At 48.8% G+C, this 15,111-nt stretch overlaps 1 protein-coding gene across 2 annotated transcripts; it reads right to left on the bottom strand.

Annotated features, from left to right (window-relative positions):
- Window positions 1-11,429: 11,429 nt before the first annotated feature.
- Window positions 11,430-14,306, bottom strand: LOC149325769 (uncharacterized). Of its 2 annotated transcripts, XR_016286497.1 has the most exons (3): window positions 14,204-14,306; window positions 12,816-12,946; window positions 11,430-12,010 (listed from the first exon to the last, which is right to left on the bottom strand). XR_016286497.1 is itself a non-coding variant. In XM_089564145.1 (2 exons), exons 1-2 carry the CDS (start codon window positions 13,091-13,093, stop codon window positions 11,620-11,622), a joined length of 669 nt encoding a protein of 222 aa, XP_089420271.1. In that variant the 5' UTR covers window positions 13,094-13,204; the 3' UTR covers window positions 11,430-11,619. The 2 variants fall into 2 exon arrangements, 1 of the variants encoding a protein (XP_089420271.1); XM_089564145.1 differs by lacking the exon at window positions 14,204-14,306 and having other exon boundaries at window positions 12,816-13,204.
- Between the last annotated feature and the right edge of the window lie 805 nt (window positions 14,307-15,111).

Below are 15,111 nucleotides of genomic sequence, written 5' to 3' on the forward strand. Positions count from 1 at the left end.
TTTCTGCGTTAAGGACACGCACATATGCAGCGCGCGCTGATCTTACGATGATGTACAGTGAACCATGTCACAGCACAAATAAATGAGTGAATAAACGATGCCATCACGCGCGGCGACTGTAGTGAGTGGACGAAAATTGGAACCGGAAGTAGCTGGCAGACTATTTTCCCGTGATTACTTGCGTTCACTTCAATAACGCCCCTCAAGCATTTTGCGTGTTACTCATCCATGAGATATCGTCCGCCCAGCGTTAGTGCCAGCACGCACTAACGGTAACAGAGCTCACCCGCGAACAACTCCAGAAAACGAGACGGGCGCGCTTGCGCCAGCTGACCTCAGCTGCACTTCCTGCAGATATATCAGGGACTTCGGCTGGTTGCGAGGCTGGCGGGTCCTGCCCACAAGAGACCGCCTTGCGGCGTGGGGCGTGGCGCCCTCTGTCCGATGCCCGCAATGCGGTCTCTTAGAAACATTGCGGCACGCAATGTTCGACTGTGTAGTGGCGCGCACCTTTTGGATAATAGTGTCAAGGATGTTTGCAACCCGCCTGGAAGCGCGCACTAGTTCACGCGAACTGTTTGCAAATATGCTCTTGTGTGTCGGCATGTTCGTTTTGTGGCGGCAGCGCGGAGTGGCTTCGTTAAATGGCCGTCCGCAAAGAGCGATGTTTCCGATTTTGCAGCGCCTCCGCATGCGCCTCTTTGAGCAAGCATGCGTGGACGCACTGTCAATGAGCGAGGCTGAGTTTTTCCGCAAGTGGTCGACGTACGTAGTACTTCATCGCCCTGCGCGGGCGTCGAGTGTCGGCCTCATTACTGCCCTACTGACGTGCTCAGTGCAGTGGCACTGCGCATGTGCTTTAATGATCAGACCTTTGAGTTCAACAGTTGAGTTTTGTATTTCTGTTGCTTTTGAAATAAATAAACTTCTCTTTCGACGCCCAGCATCCCGCTCTAGTCGCATCCGCTCGTTAAGCCAGTACAAAGCCGGTGTTTGCGCAGCGCGGGCACGACGACTGCTGAGGAGCTTCGCGAGGAGGACGCTCAGCTGAAGTCCAGATGTGGTAAGCCGATGTTTCTGGCCCATAGGCTATTTCATTCTTATGCAGCGTTCGAAAAATAAAAGCAGCTGTTCTCCCGCCGCTTCGAGAAAAAGTACGTCTTCACCCACAACCTTGTTGACGGCTACTCCGTTGTAAACCAACTGAGCGCTCGCGGAACTGTTTTTCACTACAAAATTACGGTTCCTGCGCTTCATTTACCTTTGGGGCAGTCATTACCAGCGTTATATGCTGTATTTTATTTTTTAAGCACGCGGCTAATCAAGTGAGGTTCACGCTTCATAGTAATGGTTCGTGTCCTGACCGTTACTAAACCGCTTTCTCATTTTTCGGGGTTCAAAGTCCTCTCCGTAGAGGTACCGTATTTATTCAGCGTGTAAGCCTCCCTACGAAGCACGGTCTACAATTTGTTAGTGTTGACTTCCGTGTGCTGTTTATGACTGCAGGCGTAAGCAGGTCGAGGGAGCGCGCGCGCAGTCGTGTAGTCGCATCTCGCTCTGCGGCTCAGATTTGAAAAGCTGCGGGCGCATTGGTCGCGCGGTAGAGCCGCCCACAGATTTAATGCCAATGACGGAACGCATGACCTGGTCTGATGTCAGCGGCAAGAGGTGATAATAATCGGTTGAGAGATAATGCTGTCGGTATGTTTACGGTGGCGGGCGATAGCTGGTGCGAACCGCGGCAGCATAGCGCGCAATATTTGGAACGGCGGAAAGAAAACTGCAAAGAGCGTTGCGGGGCCGTGGAGGCCGCGTCGGCGATCAAAAACCGCAGAAACGCCCCCCGTGACGAATGCGGTGTCTACGCGGCGATCAGGCAGAATTGAAAAAGCAGTCAAAGCGAGCTGCGCACCAGCTGTCGTCAGCCACCGTAAACATACAGGGAGCATTATCCCGCACCGATGACTACCTCTTCGGGGCGCTAACGGCAGTCCGGGCCACGCATTCCGTTATTCGTGTTCAGTCTGTGGGTGACTGTACGCATTAGTTTTCCTTTTGGAACTCACGATGTCGTCCTATCAGACCGCGGCAATGAATATTGCGCAAAGTTACTGTCGTGTTTGCCGTAGCTAGCTTGAATTTTCATTTCTCTGTAGAGATGACTTTAAGCCACCTTCACACAGGCTCAGTGAGCCCCTGCGCGTGAAAGATGACTTCTTAGAGCGAGTGGCAAGCTGAATTGGGAGGGACGCAATGACGGGTTATTTCCCGACACCCGGGGCCATCTTTCTGTGGCCCTTTCGCATTTTCTGCACCTTTATCTCCTAGAATTAGTGTAGAAAAATTTGCAGCACAAATGAAGCGAAAACATGGTGGTGGTGGTTACTACTTTCATCATCGTCATCATCAGCCTGACTACACCCACTGCAGGGCAAAGGCTTCTCCCATGTCTCTCCAATTAACCCTGTCCTTTGTCAGTTGCCGCCACTGTATCCCCGCAAACTTAATCTCATCCGTCCACCTAGCTTTCTGCCGTCCCCTGCTACGCTTGCTTTCTCTTGGAACCTACTCCGTTACCCTTAAGGACCAGCGGTTATCTTTCCTTCGCATTACATGCCCTGCCCAAGCCCATTTCTTCCTCTTGATTTGAACTAAGATATCATTAACCCGCGTTTGTTCCCTCACTCACTCCGCTCGCTTTCGATCTCTTAACGTTACACCTATCATTTTTCTATCCATAGCTCGCTGCGTTGTTCTTAACTTAAGCTGAACCCTTTTTGTTAGCCTCCACGTTTCTGCCTCATAGGTGAGTACCGGTAGGATACAGCTGTTGTATACTTTTATCTTCAGGGATATTGGTAAGCTACCATTGATGATCTGAGAGAACCTGGCAAATGCGCTCCACCCCATTCTTATTCTTCTAGTTATTTCCCTCTCATGATGCGGATCTTCGCTCACTATCTGCCCTAAGTAGGCATATTCTCTTACTACTTCCAGCACCTCGCTACCAATGGCGAACTGCTGTTCCGTTGCTAGGCTGTTGAACATTACTTTGGTTTTCTGCATGTTAATTTTTAGCCCCACCGTTCTGCTCTGCCTGTCTAACTGATTGATCATGGTTTGCAGTTCTTATCCTGAGTGGCATAGCAAAGCAATGTCATCAGTGAATTGCAAATTACTGAGGTATTCTCCATTAACTCTTATCCCCAACTGTTCCCATTCCAGTCCCTGGAATACCTCCTGTAAGAAGGCAGTGAAGAGCATTGGCGAGATCGTGTCTCCCTGCCTGACACCTTTCCGTATTGGAATTTTATTGCTGACTTTATGGAGAACTATAGTAGCTGTGCAATCGTTATAAATATCTTCCAATATTTTCACACAGCACTCTTCTACACCCTGATTCCGCAATGCCTGCATGACAGCTGAGGTTTCCCCTGAGTCAAATGCTTTCTCGTAATCGATGAAGGCTATCTATAGGGGTTGGTTATATTCTGCGCATTTCTGTATCACCTGATTGATAGTGTGAATGTGATCTATTGTCGAGTATCCTCTACGAAAGCCTGCCTGATCATTTGGCTGACTAAAGTCCAAGGTTGTCCTGACTCTATTAGCGATTACCTTAGTAAATACCGTGTAGGTTACTACTTTACTGCCACAAAAAGGGGAAGGGATTAGTTGGTGCTGGGGAGAGTACAGGTCGGCCTCCAGTCGGGGGCGACCTCTTGACCTCGATTGATAAGGGCTTGTGGGGTTGTGTTTCTCGACGTGGTCAATAGCCGGCCCCATTTCACTGCTGAGGGAGCTGGCAAAAGTGTCGTCGGAGGGGGTTTCCTAGCGCATTCCCATAAAATATGGTCTTTGGTAGCGTGCGTGTTGTCACCAGAGTGCGGACATGCAGGGTCATATTCACTGTTAGTGATTAGGCATAATCGGTAGGGGTTAAGAATTACCTTTTTTTTTGTAGGCGTCAGAATGTCGTGGCTTGCGCCCTGTCTAGGTCGGGTGAGGGGCGGGATACGTGCATCTTTGCTCGCGATAAGAGTGTGTAACCTCCACGTACGAGCGAGGTGCCTCGGCGGGGGCTTCCGCTCCCGAGAAGTATCCCGTCCTCTGGTTAAACCTTGGACTAGACGGTCGACCCCCTCGTTTCCAGAGTTACCCGCGTGAGCCGAAACCCATACGAGGTTGATGTTGTGATTTAGAGCCAGGTTGCGCAGAATTCGCATTGCGAGCGCGCTTACCGAGTTTTTGGCGAAACTTTGCAAGGCGCTCTTAGAGTCGCTTAAAATAGTTTTGGTGCGGGGATCCGCGGTGGCCAGTGCGAGAGCTACTTCCTCAGTCTCGCGTATTGAGCAGTGTGAAAGGTTGTGGCGATAACGGGTGCTGACTTTGGAGTGGCCATGCATGCCACGTATGTTCCGCCTTTTATGTGTTGATATGCGTCCGCGACACTGCTCGTGGTTAGTTTTCGTACTGTTTCACAAGGGCCTGCGCCCTTGCCTTCCTGCGGGCGTCGTGTTTGTCTGACACCATATTCTTCGCTACTGGTTTAGCAACTAGTCTACTGGTAATGTCGACTGATAAATCTCATGTTCGACATACCTCCTCAGCAGGGTGGATGGGGAGTTTGTGGAGAATTACGCGTCCGGCAGCTGTCGCGACAAGCGGGTAACTTGTTCCATCATATGGGCTTCTATTAGATCAGCGAGCGTGCTAACTACATCAGTTGACCTCAGATGGCGTATGCCGGCAGGCCAAGGGCCGCCTTGTATGCTGTTATAATGATGCTATTAAGAACGTATTCGTCCCTGCAACGCAGATGCTAGTACGGTCAGGCGTACGTTATTCGACTTATCAAGAATGATTGCATGATCCTGCATTGGTAGGCTTTTCTCATGCCCCTGCGACGAATGGCAATGCGCCTCACCAGCCGGCGTGTCTGGTGCGCCGTGAATCGTAGGCGGCGGATCCCTTCCGTGTTGAGAGTATTCTTCTAATACACATGCCAAGAACCCTGACCGTGGCTACCAGGGGTATTGGATGGTTGTCAATGTGCAACTCGATAGGTTCCCAAGGGTCGGGTGCTGCCTGTGAGGCTTGTTTGTTCCTGATAACGAAGAGTTCAGATTTAGCCGGTGAACACGCAAGGCCGTTCCCTGTGTACCCATGAGTTCAATCGTAAATATTATAAATTCTTTCTACAGTGTGCTCGTATGCGATCTGCCACCGTTGTATGCATGTGTTTATTTTATTATTTTGTAATGGCTCTTAGATGAGCCACAGGCATTTTCAAGCTATTTTCTTTAGCTTTTGGCCTGTGGCTCATCCTAAAGACTGTATGCACATTTGTAAAATAAAATAAAGTTTGGATTGTCAAATCTCTCCATCGCATCTGGAGTTGGTTCATATGGTGATGTCGGCGCATATAGAATGATGTATATGTGGGATAGCATCTAGACGCAGGAGGTCACTCAAAGTAAGGTTGATGAGAAACGGTGAAAGTACAGCCACTTGCGGTGTTCCTCTGGTGCCTAGTGTAATTTTGTTGCTACTTTTGTCCCCGAAATGCAGCGTAGCCGTGCGCTGGTTCAGAAAGGTGGCGATATAATAGTATGTCAGGTGACAGGTGAGAGAGGATGGAAGCGTGTGACATTGTCAGAGGCCTTACTAACATCGAGTCCCCAAATGATAGGCGTGGCTCTTATGCCATTTGCATCTAGGATGTTTTGTTTTAGCTTCCACATGATGTCCTGAGTCCACAGGCCTGCTCGAAACCAAATGACGGACGGGGGAATGCCTTCTGCGTCGGCTTGCATTTGGAGCCTGTTTAATACAATATGCTCCATCACCTTTCCTAGACATGAATTAAGCGAAATTGGGCCGAGGTTCCCAATCCCGAGTCTTTTTCCCGGTTTATGAATGAAAATGATTTTAGCGTGTTTCCATTCGTCGGAGATGCTGCCTTCTCTCCAATACCTGTTGAAGAGGTCCGTAAGGGCATCTACTGATTTGCCCTCTAAGTTGCGGAACATCTTATTGGTGATGCGATCCTCCCCGGCTGCTGTGGTGGTGTTAATTTTATTAAGAGCAGTTGTGACCTCCGATACGGTAAAAACCCTATTCATGTGAGCATTATCCGACGCTGGATACCCATCTGGCTTGGGTATATCTTGGGTAGTGTTTACGTGCTGATTTTTTTAATGTGATCATGAGCTCTTCATGGCTGCCCTGGAAAGCTTGCGCGATCCTCTGTAGGGTCTTTTGAGTGTCAGTCTAAGTTTTCGTAGCATCGAGTAAATGCTTGAGCAGAAACCATGTGTTCTTATTGCCCAGTTGCTCATTATGGCAGTCGCATGTCTGATGCCACTGCTTTCGGCCAAGCTCCCACATGTGTGCCCCGATATCCTTTTCAAATCGGGCTTGTCAAGTTTTTAAGCGCCGGTTATGCTTAATTTTACACCACCGAGCGTGTATACTGCGTTGTGCGTCCATCATGTGTACTAGCTTAGCGTCCGGAATGGGGCCGCTTTCCTCCTGCGTCACAGTTTTCGAGGTGTTCGCGGCCTCTTGACGCAGACGCTCCGGCCACTGTCTTAAATTTACCATCCCCTTCGTCGGTATTTGCGAGCGGACATATCTGAAGGCGTCCTAATTCGCGTGCTTCACTTCCCGGTGACGCATTCTGCAATGCGTCGCTTGGAATGTGGTACACAGCACATAGTGATCGCTTCCTTTGGTGACGTTGAGATTCTGCCATGTCACATTGGGGATATTTTTTGCAAAATGAAGGTCGGGGAACGTGTCCTTTGGTTGCACTGTTACCAATACGCGTAGGTTTTTCAGGGTCGATAAGTGAGGTGTGCCCTTGCGCCTGAGCAGTCTCCCAGATTTCGGTTACCTTTCTACTGCTATTTGATTAGCCCCATTATGCATGGGCCAAGTTAGTCTCCGACTGTCAGCAACATTCCATCTCGCGCTGCTGCATGCGCCTTGCGGAGGCAAAAGCGCCGGAGGAAACAAAACAGGATGGTACTGCCCTTTCAACTTGGTGAAAACACCACATCCCATGGATATCAGAATCGGAGCCAAATATCCAAACACCTTTTAATACTTTTAACGGATGTCCGTACTAAGCTCATGTTATAGATATCCTGTCGTATTATCCGGCGGATATCTCGTTCGGGTGATATCAAAGACATTTGCTTTAATCACGACCCATTATGCTTGCATAGTTCTATACAAAGATAGCAGAGTAGACCTTTTAGTTTTTTTTTCGGATAGCAGATATCTTCAACGTAGTCCGCTCATTTTCATTTTTTTTGTATTGAGATTCACATTCGAATGAAATATTGCTTACCGAGCGGAAGCCACTCACTCCAAAAGGAAGCTTGGATCTGGAGCATATCTTTGGAGCATATCCTGTCGCTGTGACAGGAAAGATCGGCAAAGTGTTGGCGTACTAATAGCAGTCAGTAAAAAAAGTCATATTCTCTTTCCATAACATCAAGCATCGAAATTATATGGGTATCTGTTCAACTAGGCTACCGCAAAATAATTTAGGCGCATGCTATCGACCACCTAATGCAGCTCCTACAGAGAGAGAGAGAGAGAGAGACTCTTTAATGAAGTAGAGAGAATTTAGCCGGCGTTTAAAAATCGCTTGCATGCTACTCTGAGTAGGGAGGGGAATTTGGGAGATAAAGACAGAAGGAGAGCAGAGTGGAAGAGGTAAAAAAAAAACGAAGATAAAATGCGGCCATGAAATGGGTACTAAGGATGCAATGGCGAGTATTGATGTAACCTATGGAATGATGGAGTGCATAGTCCATCAAAGGGCTGACGAAGTTCACTGCATGAAGAATGCATGAAGGAAACGTGCAAGTGAATTTAAAGCTTATCGAGATGTCCAATGTCTTTTAAATATGTGAATATAAAGTTCAATGCAAGTCTCTGTTGCCTAAGGCGGGCTAAGGGACCTAAAACTTTGTTCATTGTAAGGGGCACTGAGCAGAGCTTCTGCATGCAATATTCATAGTACGCACGCTCGGTAGCATATGCAGGGCACTCAAGCAAGACATGCTCCACAGTTTCTATCACGGCACAGTTGTCACAGTGCGGACGGTCCATTTGTCTAAAACGGTATCGTAAGCCGTTTGTATATGCAGAATTCAGACGAAGTCGATGATAAAGTGTTTCCAGATGTCGAGGAACTCTGGATGAGAGTCTTGATCTAAGATGTGGGTCGATTGAGAGAAGTAATTGGTACTGATGTGTCAGCAAACTCCAAAGCCGATACATTTCTTCGGAAGCAAAACTTTTGGCCATCTGGGACGCATCAGATTTCGTAAAAAAAGTTCTAATGTATCTCCGATGTTGATGGCCCTTACTGGCCGCTTCATCTGCTTTTTCATTAGCCTGAATGCCACATTGAGCAGGTACCCACTGAAATGTTATGCAGTGGCCTGCGGCAATAACTAAATGATGTAGATATTCGATGTCCAGGGAAACTGGCTGGTGATTCGTTTTCTTCAGCAGATCTGGAGAGATGCATTCCAATCGGTGAAGATAACCCAACGGTCGGCGGTTCGGCGCAGGATGTAAGAAACAGCTTCCTTTATGCCGTGAAGCTCAGCTGTCGTGGAGGATGTCCTCCGATGCAGCCGGTAAGAAGGGGCATGGCCTGTTGAGGGCACATAAAGGCCACATGAAGAGGTTTCTTTAGTAGTTGAACCATCGGTGAAGATATGGGTGTGCTGCCTATATTCCTCCTTTAAGTAGGCGAGAGTAGTTTGCAGAAGCGCTGCCTGTGGCATGAGTCCCCCAAGAAATGAACGGGTTCCGTCAAAACAGGTCTGCGACTGACAATATCATCTCCCTCGTCTCATCAATTGAGAAGTACCTTCATGCTGGGTACATCCCGACAGCCGTTTTCCTAGACATCAAGGCCGCCTTTGACTCTGTCTTTCACAATGCAATTCTCGCAGTCTTTGCCCGTCTTGGCCTTGGAGGAAAGCTGTACAAGTGGATTGGGCATTATTAAAAAGAACGGCAAATTTTTATGACCACTCCAAACGGTCAAACACACTTTCACGCAGTAGAGAGGGGCGTACCACAGGGAGCGGTGCTCAGCCCTCTCCTGTTCAATATTGCCCTTATACACATAAGAATAAACCTTCCGCGATGGGTCCGTATAACAATTTATGCTGATGATATCTGCATCTGGACCGCACCACGCTCGCGCTATATCACCCAGAAACGTCTACAGAGAGCGCTATTGCACATTTCGATGTACCTGGCTTCCAGAGGTGTTCGTCTCTCGCCAGAAAAGAGTGCTGCAATGGCGTTTACAAGAAAAACGATGACCCGATATCCGCTGCTCCTAGGCGGACGATCGCTACCATATGCACGATCTCAGCGATTCCTGGGTGTTGTAATCGACTATAATCTGTCATGGACACCTCAGATAAAAAAACTCCGCGAGAGGATCACTGCAGCATCGCAAGTGTTTAGGTTCATGGCGGGAACAAGGTGGGGTAGCAACTGCCGATCAATGCTTCTGCTTGAAAAAGCCTACGTTGAAGGAACCTTGCGCTACTGTCTACCAGTGTTTCAAACATTATCTACATCAAGCAATAAGTCTCTCGTTGCCGCACGGAAGAACTGCCTGCGAATATACCTGGGCCTCCCAAAGGGTTCCTCGGCATCAGGAAGAGTAGCGGAGGCAGGATGTCTCCCACTAGAGGTGATTGCCGCCCAGGAAACTATGCGTACCCATCTCCGCTATGTTCTTCAAGGGGAGAAGCACTTCCTGCACCGTGTCCAGCTAACTTACAGCAACTCTAGCTTTGGCCAGGCAGTGCAGCGCCTGCCCATCCCTAATATTAATCAGCCACAGAAACTACTACCTCTGGCTTTTCCTCCATAGACACTCTCTCCTGTAAAGGTGAATAAGTTTGTTCCAGGTGTGAATGCAAAGAGCCGCAGCTCCTACATTTCTTGCAGAGCTTCATGATACCATTAATGTCATCGTAACACGTTACCCTTCGTCATCTATCTTTCTGTTGGGTGATTTTAACTTTCCGGGCATCGACTGGTCCTCGGTGCAACCATCCTCATCTTCGACACTATGCAAGGAATTCACTAATTTATGCTCACTGTTTAATCTTATCCAAATTGTTACTCAGCATACAAGAATTACTGAAGTTAAAGCAAGTACTTTAGACCTTGTACTAACAACACGCCCAGAACTGTGTTCAGAAATAACCTACATGCCCCAGTTAAGCGACCATTCGTTGCTCAATTTTTCTGTGAACATTCCTATACAAAAAACTCCGAGTCACACTAAAATAATACGCATGTATCACAGCGCTGACTTCAACAAAATTAATAATGAACTAGGTTCTTTCCTGGCCACCTTTTTTGACGAATTCGACTCGCGATCAGTGAACGCAAAGTGGCTTTTATTCAAGAACAAAGTTTTAGATCTCACCAGCTGCTTCATACCTACTCGCGTAATATCTTATCACCTGCATGCGCCATGGTATAACACACATCTTAAGCGCTTGTCTAACCTTAAGAAACGCTTTTTCCGATCAGCTAAAAAATCACGCACTGAACATCATTGGTCCCGTTATCGCTCTGCAGCTTACAATTACAATTCTGCGGTAAAGAACGCTAAAGCAAACTACTTGAATAGCACTCTGCCGAGTTTGTTGCTCAATAACCCAAGAAAATTTCGGAGCGTCATTAACCCTTCTGGAACATCTAGAATAATACTAACAAATTCAAGTGACGAACCTATATCAGATACTAACTGTGCAAATGTATTGAATGATGTGTTTTTGAGCTTTTTTCAAGTGGTGTAACTACGGATTTCCCCCCACTGGATCATAACAACGTCCTCCCAATGTACCCTGTGGTCATTCATCCTGATAGTATAGTTAAAATAATTGACAACCTTAAGATATCCTCCAGTGCTGGTGTTGATTGCATTACTACAAAGTTCCTGAAAAGTACGAAAATGTATTCATCGCTCGCCTTAACTATAATATTCCAGCAATCATTGGAGAAAGGTGAACTACCGGCTGATTGGAAGATTGGTAAGGTGGTCCCTGTGTATAAATCTGGTAATAAACACTCGCCTCTTAACTACCGGCCCATATCTATTACCAGCATCCCATGTAAAATCTTATAGCACATACTCTTTTCACATATTGTCACTTTCTATGAATCAAACTCGTTTTTTCATCCATCTCAGCACGGTTTTAGGAAGTCCTATTCATGCGAAACACAGCTACTCTTATTCACACACAAACTTCACGCAATTTTAAACCGTCACTCGATCGCCGACTGCATCTTCCTAGATTTCGCGAAGGCATTTGATAAGGTTTCCTATCTGTTAAGACGGCGTTGTCGGTGGACAAGCCGCTCCCGGTCGATGCATCAGACAGCGTAGCCAGGCCGGAGAATGACGCTTTATTCTCGGATCAAGGGATATTATATAGCCAGAGGGGCGAGGGAAAGAGGGGCGAGGGAGAGAGAGAAACGAATTAAAGATCGGTGTCGGCACGGGTTCAGTTGGTGGCTTATCGCTTCTGCTATCAGCAGCATCCGTTCCTCCTAATAGCCATAGCGATCCACTGGTTTCTTCACCCGGGCTGACCGGCGCAGCGTCGTCTCCTGGGGTGCAGGGTCAACGGGTGCTGACGTGGGTGCGTTGTGTTCAGCCAGCGGATGTCCCGATGGTGCTGCTGCTTGACTGTTTGTCCCTGTGTGTGTGGAGCCCTCGTCGTAGCGTTTGCGGACTTGATCAGCATGACGACGAACCACCACCTCATCTTCCGTCTTGACAGTAACTAGTCGAGCGCCTGTTGTCGACTTCACCTTTCCGGGTGTCCACTTGTCACCCACTCCATAGTTACGGACTAGTACTGGGTCCCCCGGAGCGAAACTCCAGCTGGCGTCGTCCGAAGTTCTCTTAGCTTCCCTGCACAGCTGCGCAGCTTTGTTCCTGGGAGGAAAACACATGTCAAGTCGAGTGCGTAGTCGATAACCTAACAGTGTTTCTGAAGGTGAAAGGCCGGACTGCCGCGGGGCATTCCTGTAACGACACAAAACTCGCGCGAGTGCGGTTGAGAGATCCACGCCCGGCATCTTCTTTAGTCCATCCTTCACCGTCCTGACTGCACGTTCTGCGAGTCCATTGCTCTGAGAATGGTAGGGCGGTGTCCGAATGTGGGCAATGCCGTTTCTTTCCATGAATGTGGCGAAATCCGACCCCGTAAAGGGCGTGCCATTATCAGTTACTACAGTGCGCGGTAGTCCGAACTGGCTGAAGAGCGTACGCAGCGCGTTTACCGTGCTACTTGACGTTGCACGCGCTAGTGGAATTGCCTCCATCCACTTACTGTGGGAATCTACCACGATTAGCAACATTTTATCTCTGATAGGTCCGGCAAAATCCAGGTGCAGACGGGACCACTTTTCTTCGGTTGCTGGCCAATTCACTGGCTCACGAGCTGGTGGCATTGGTAAAGCCTGGACACAGTTTCTGCATTGAGCGGCAATTCTGCAAATATCCAGGTCAATCTCCGGCCACCAAAATTTAGACCGCGCTACCTTCTTCATGGTGCAGACGCCCTGATGGGCTTCGTGCAGCATCATCAGCAATCTAGCGCGTGCCTGTTTGGGGATTACTACACGATGTCCCCACAGTAGGAGGCCATCCTGAACAGAACTCCTGCCGCTTTTTGTAGAAAACCATCATCTCAGAGTTACCGGTTGAACACGCGTTGGGCCAACCCTCACGGACGTACCTGCATACAAGGGGTAGCACCTCGTCCGTTGCTGTAAGTGACCGCAATTCATTTATGGTGATGGCCGACTGGTCCCACTGGTCGATGGCGAGAACAAACTCTGCGTCGCCTTCCGGTGCAGTCTCGGTTTCCTGCAAGGTTTGAGGTAAACGGCTTAGGACGTCCGCGTTGACCATCATTTTACCGGACTTGCAAAGCAGCTTGTATTTGTACGCTCCCAGTAAGAGCGCCCATCTTTGTATTCTGGCGGCGGCCATGACTGGGGTCTGGCGATCCATTCGCAGAAGGCCAAGCAGAGGACGGTGATCCGTGACCAGGGTAAACTCCCTGCCAAGTAGGTAGTCACGGAAACGTGAAACACCGTAGACAAGAGCTAACGCTTCCCGTTCAATCTGTGAATACTTCGTTTCAGCCGAAGTCAAGGTCCGGGACCGAAATCCAATGGGCCTGTTTTCTCCATTTATGCGATGGAACAGTGCCGCTCCTACCCCGTGAGGAGAGGCGTCGCATTCCAAAAGTAGCTCGAGCTTCGGATTGAAATACGTTAACACAGGAGCTGCGCAAAGAGCCTTTTTCGCCAGCTCGAATGCAGCTTGCTCTTTTTCGCTCCACACCCACCTGGCTCCCTTCGTCAGCAGCTTGTACAAAGGAGCAAGTAATGTGGACAGATTAGGGAGAAACTTATTGTAGAACGTGATGAATCCAAGAAAAGCACGCAACTCTGCAACATTACGCGGAGAAGGGGCTAGTCTGATAGCATCGATGTTCTTCTCAATTGGATGCAACCCGTTTTTGTCAATGCGATGACCAAGATATGTTACTGCTTGCTCGGCGAAGCGACATTTATCAGAGCGCAGCTTAATACCATGTTCCCTGAAGCCCTGCAGCACTGCTTTCAAGTTGGCGTCATCCTGTCTCTTATCAGCTATCAGCACATCGTCAAGGTAGGCCTGCACGCTGGTTAACCCTTGGAGTACCGATTCAATTTTCCGCTGAAATATTGCTGGCGCCGACGAGATACCGAATGGCAGCCGGTTGTAGCAGTAGAGTCCTTTGTGAGTGTTAATGACGGTCAGTTTCCGCGAATCCTCGTCTAGCGCGACCTGGTTATAGGCATCCCGCAGATCTAGCACACTGAACCGTTCTCCTCCCGCTAAATTGGCAAACATATCGTCAATGACTGGCAGCGGGTATTGCTCAACCTCACACACTGGATTTAGTGTAGCTTTAAAGTCTCCGCAAATGCGCACCGAGCCGTCCTTTTTCAAGACGGGAACAATGGGCGTGGCCCATTCCGAATATGGCACTGGAGATATTATCCCCGCTTCCGCGAGCCTATCCAACTCCTGCGACACTTTCTCTTTGTACGCAAAAGGAACCTTCCTTGCCTTGAAAAACTTCGGAGTCGATCCGCTCTTGAGATGAATCCGGGCTGGCGGGCCTTTCAGGAGTCCCGTGGTCTCGGTGAAAAGATCGGCGTAACTGGTCAGTAGTGCCAAAGCCGGTAGCGGAGCAGCTGGCGGAATCGGGCTGGTCTTGTTGGGTTGCGCCTTGACGTGAAGGACAGCCGTTCCCGTGTCATCCAGTTTCTGCAATAGATCCCGGCCAAGTCGCTGCTAGATAAGACACGTCCATGCTCATTACCCCAAGTACGGGTAGCTTCCCGAGATAGCACGACAACTTTATCGGCGATTTCGCAAGCGGAGGCCATTCCTTACGATGCTTGTCATAGATAGCTTTTGAAATGACGCAGACTGGGGATCCGGTATCAATGTCCATTTTTAGGTCAACGCCGTTCCGCGTGAATGTTTTCTGAATGGGCGGTAGCAGTGTCTGCTTCGTGCGGAGAGACCAAATCTGCGATGTACTACTATCACTGTCCTCAGATTCCTGCTGCGTTTGCGCTTCCATGGTACCGGTTCTGTTAACAATGTCCGATGAAGAGCACATCCTCGCTAGATGACCGTACTGTCTGCATTTGAAACATTGCCGTCTGTTAAAGCGACACGCTTCCGTCTTGTGGCCATGGTTCCCGCAGCACTGGCATTGCTTTTGTGGCCTGAACTTCGGCTTTTCTCTCTCTGGTTTGCGCCGACGAGTTACATTGAGCACGTTAGCACCCAGAGCTTGTCCGGTTATGCCCCGTGAATCAAGTTCCGCGCTTTCTGCAGCTAGCGCGAGAGCCTCTGCTTCCTTTAGCGACAGGTCCTTTTTCGCCAGAAGTTGCTTTTGCAGACTTTTCGATCTGACGCCGCACACGATGCGGTCTCTGATCATTCTGTCTAGCATAGACGAA

This window comes from Amblyomma mixtum, chromosome 10 (genome assembly GCF_055824585.1).
Source record: "Amblyomma mixtum isolate Tamu chromosome 10, ASM5582458v1, whole genome shotgun sequence".
Lineage (NCBI taxonomy): Eukaryota > Metazoa > Arthropoda > Arachnida > Ixodida > Ixodidae > Amblyomma > Amblyomma mixtum.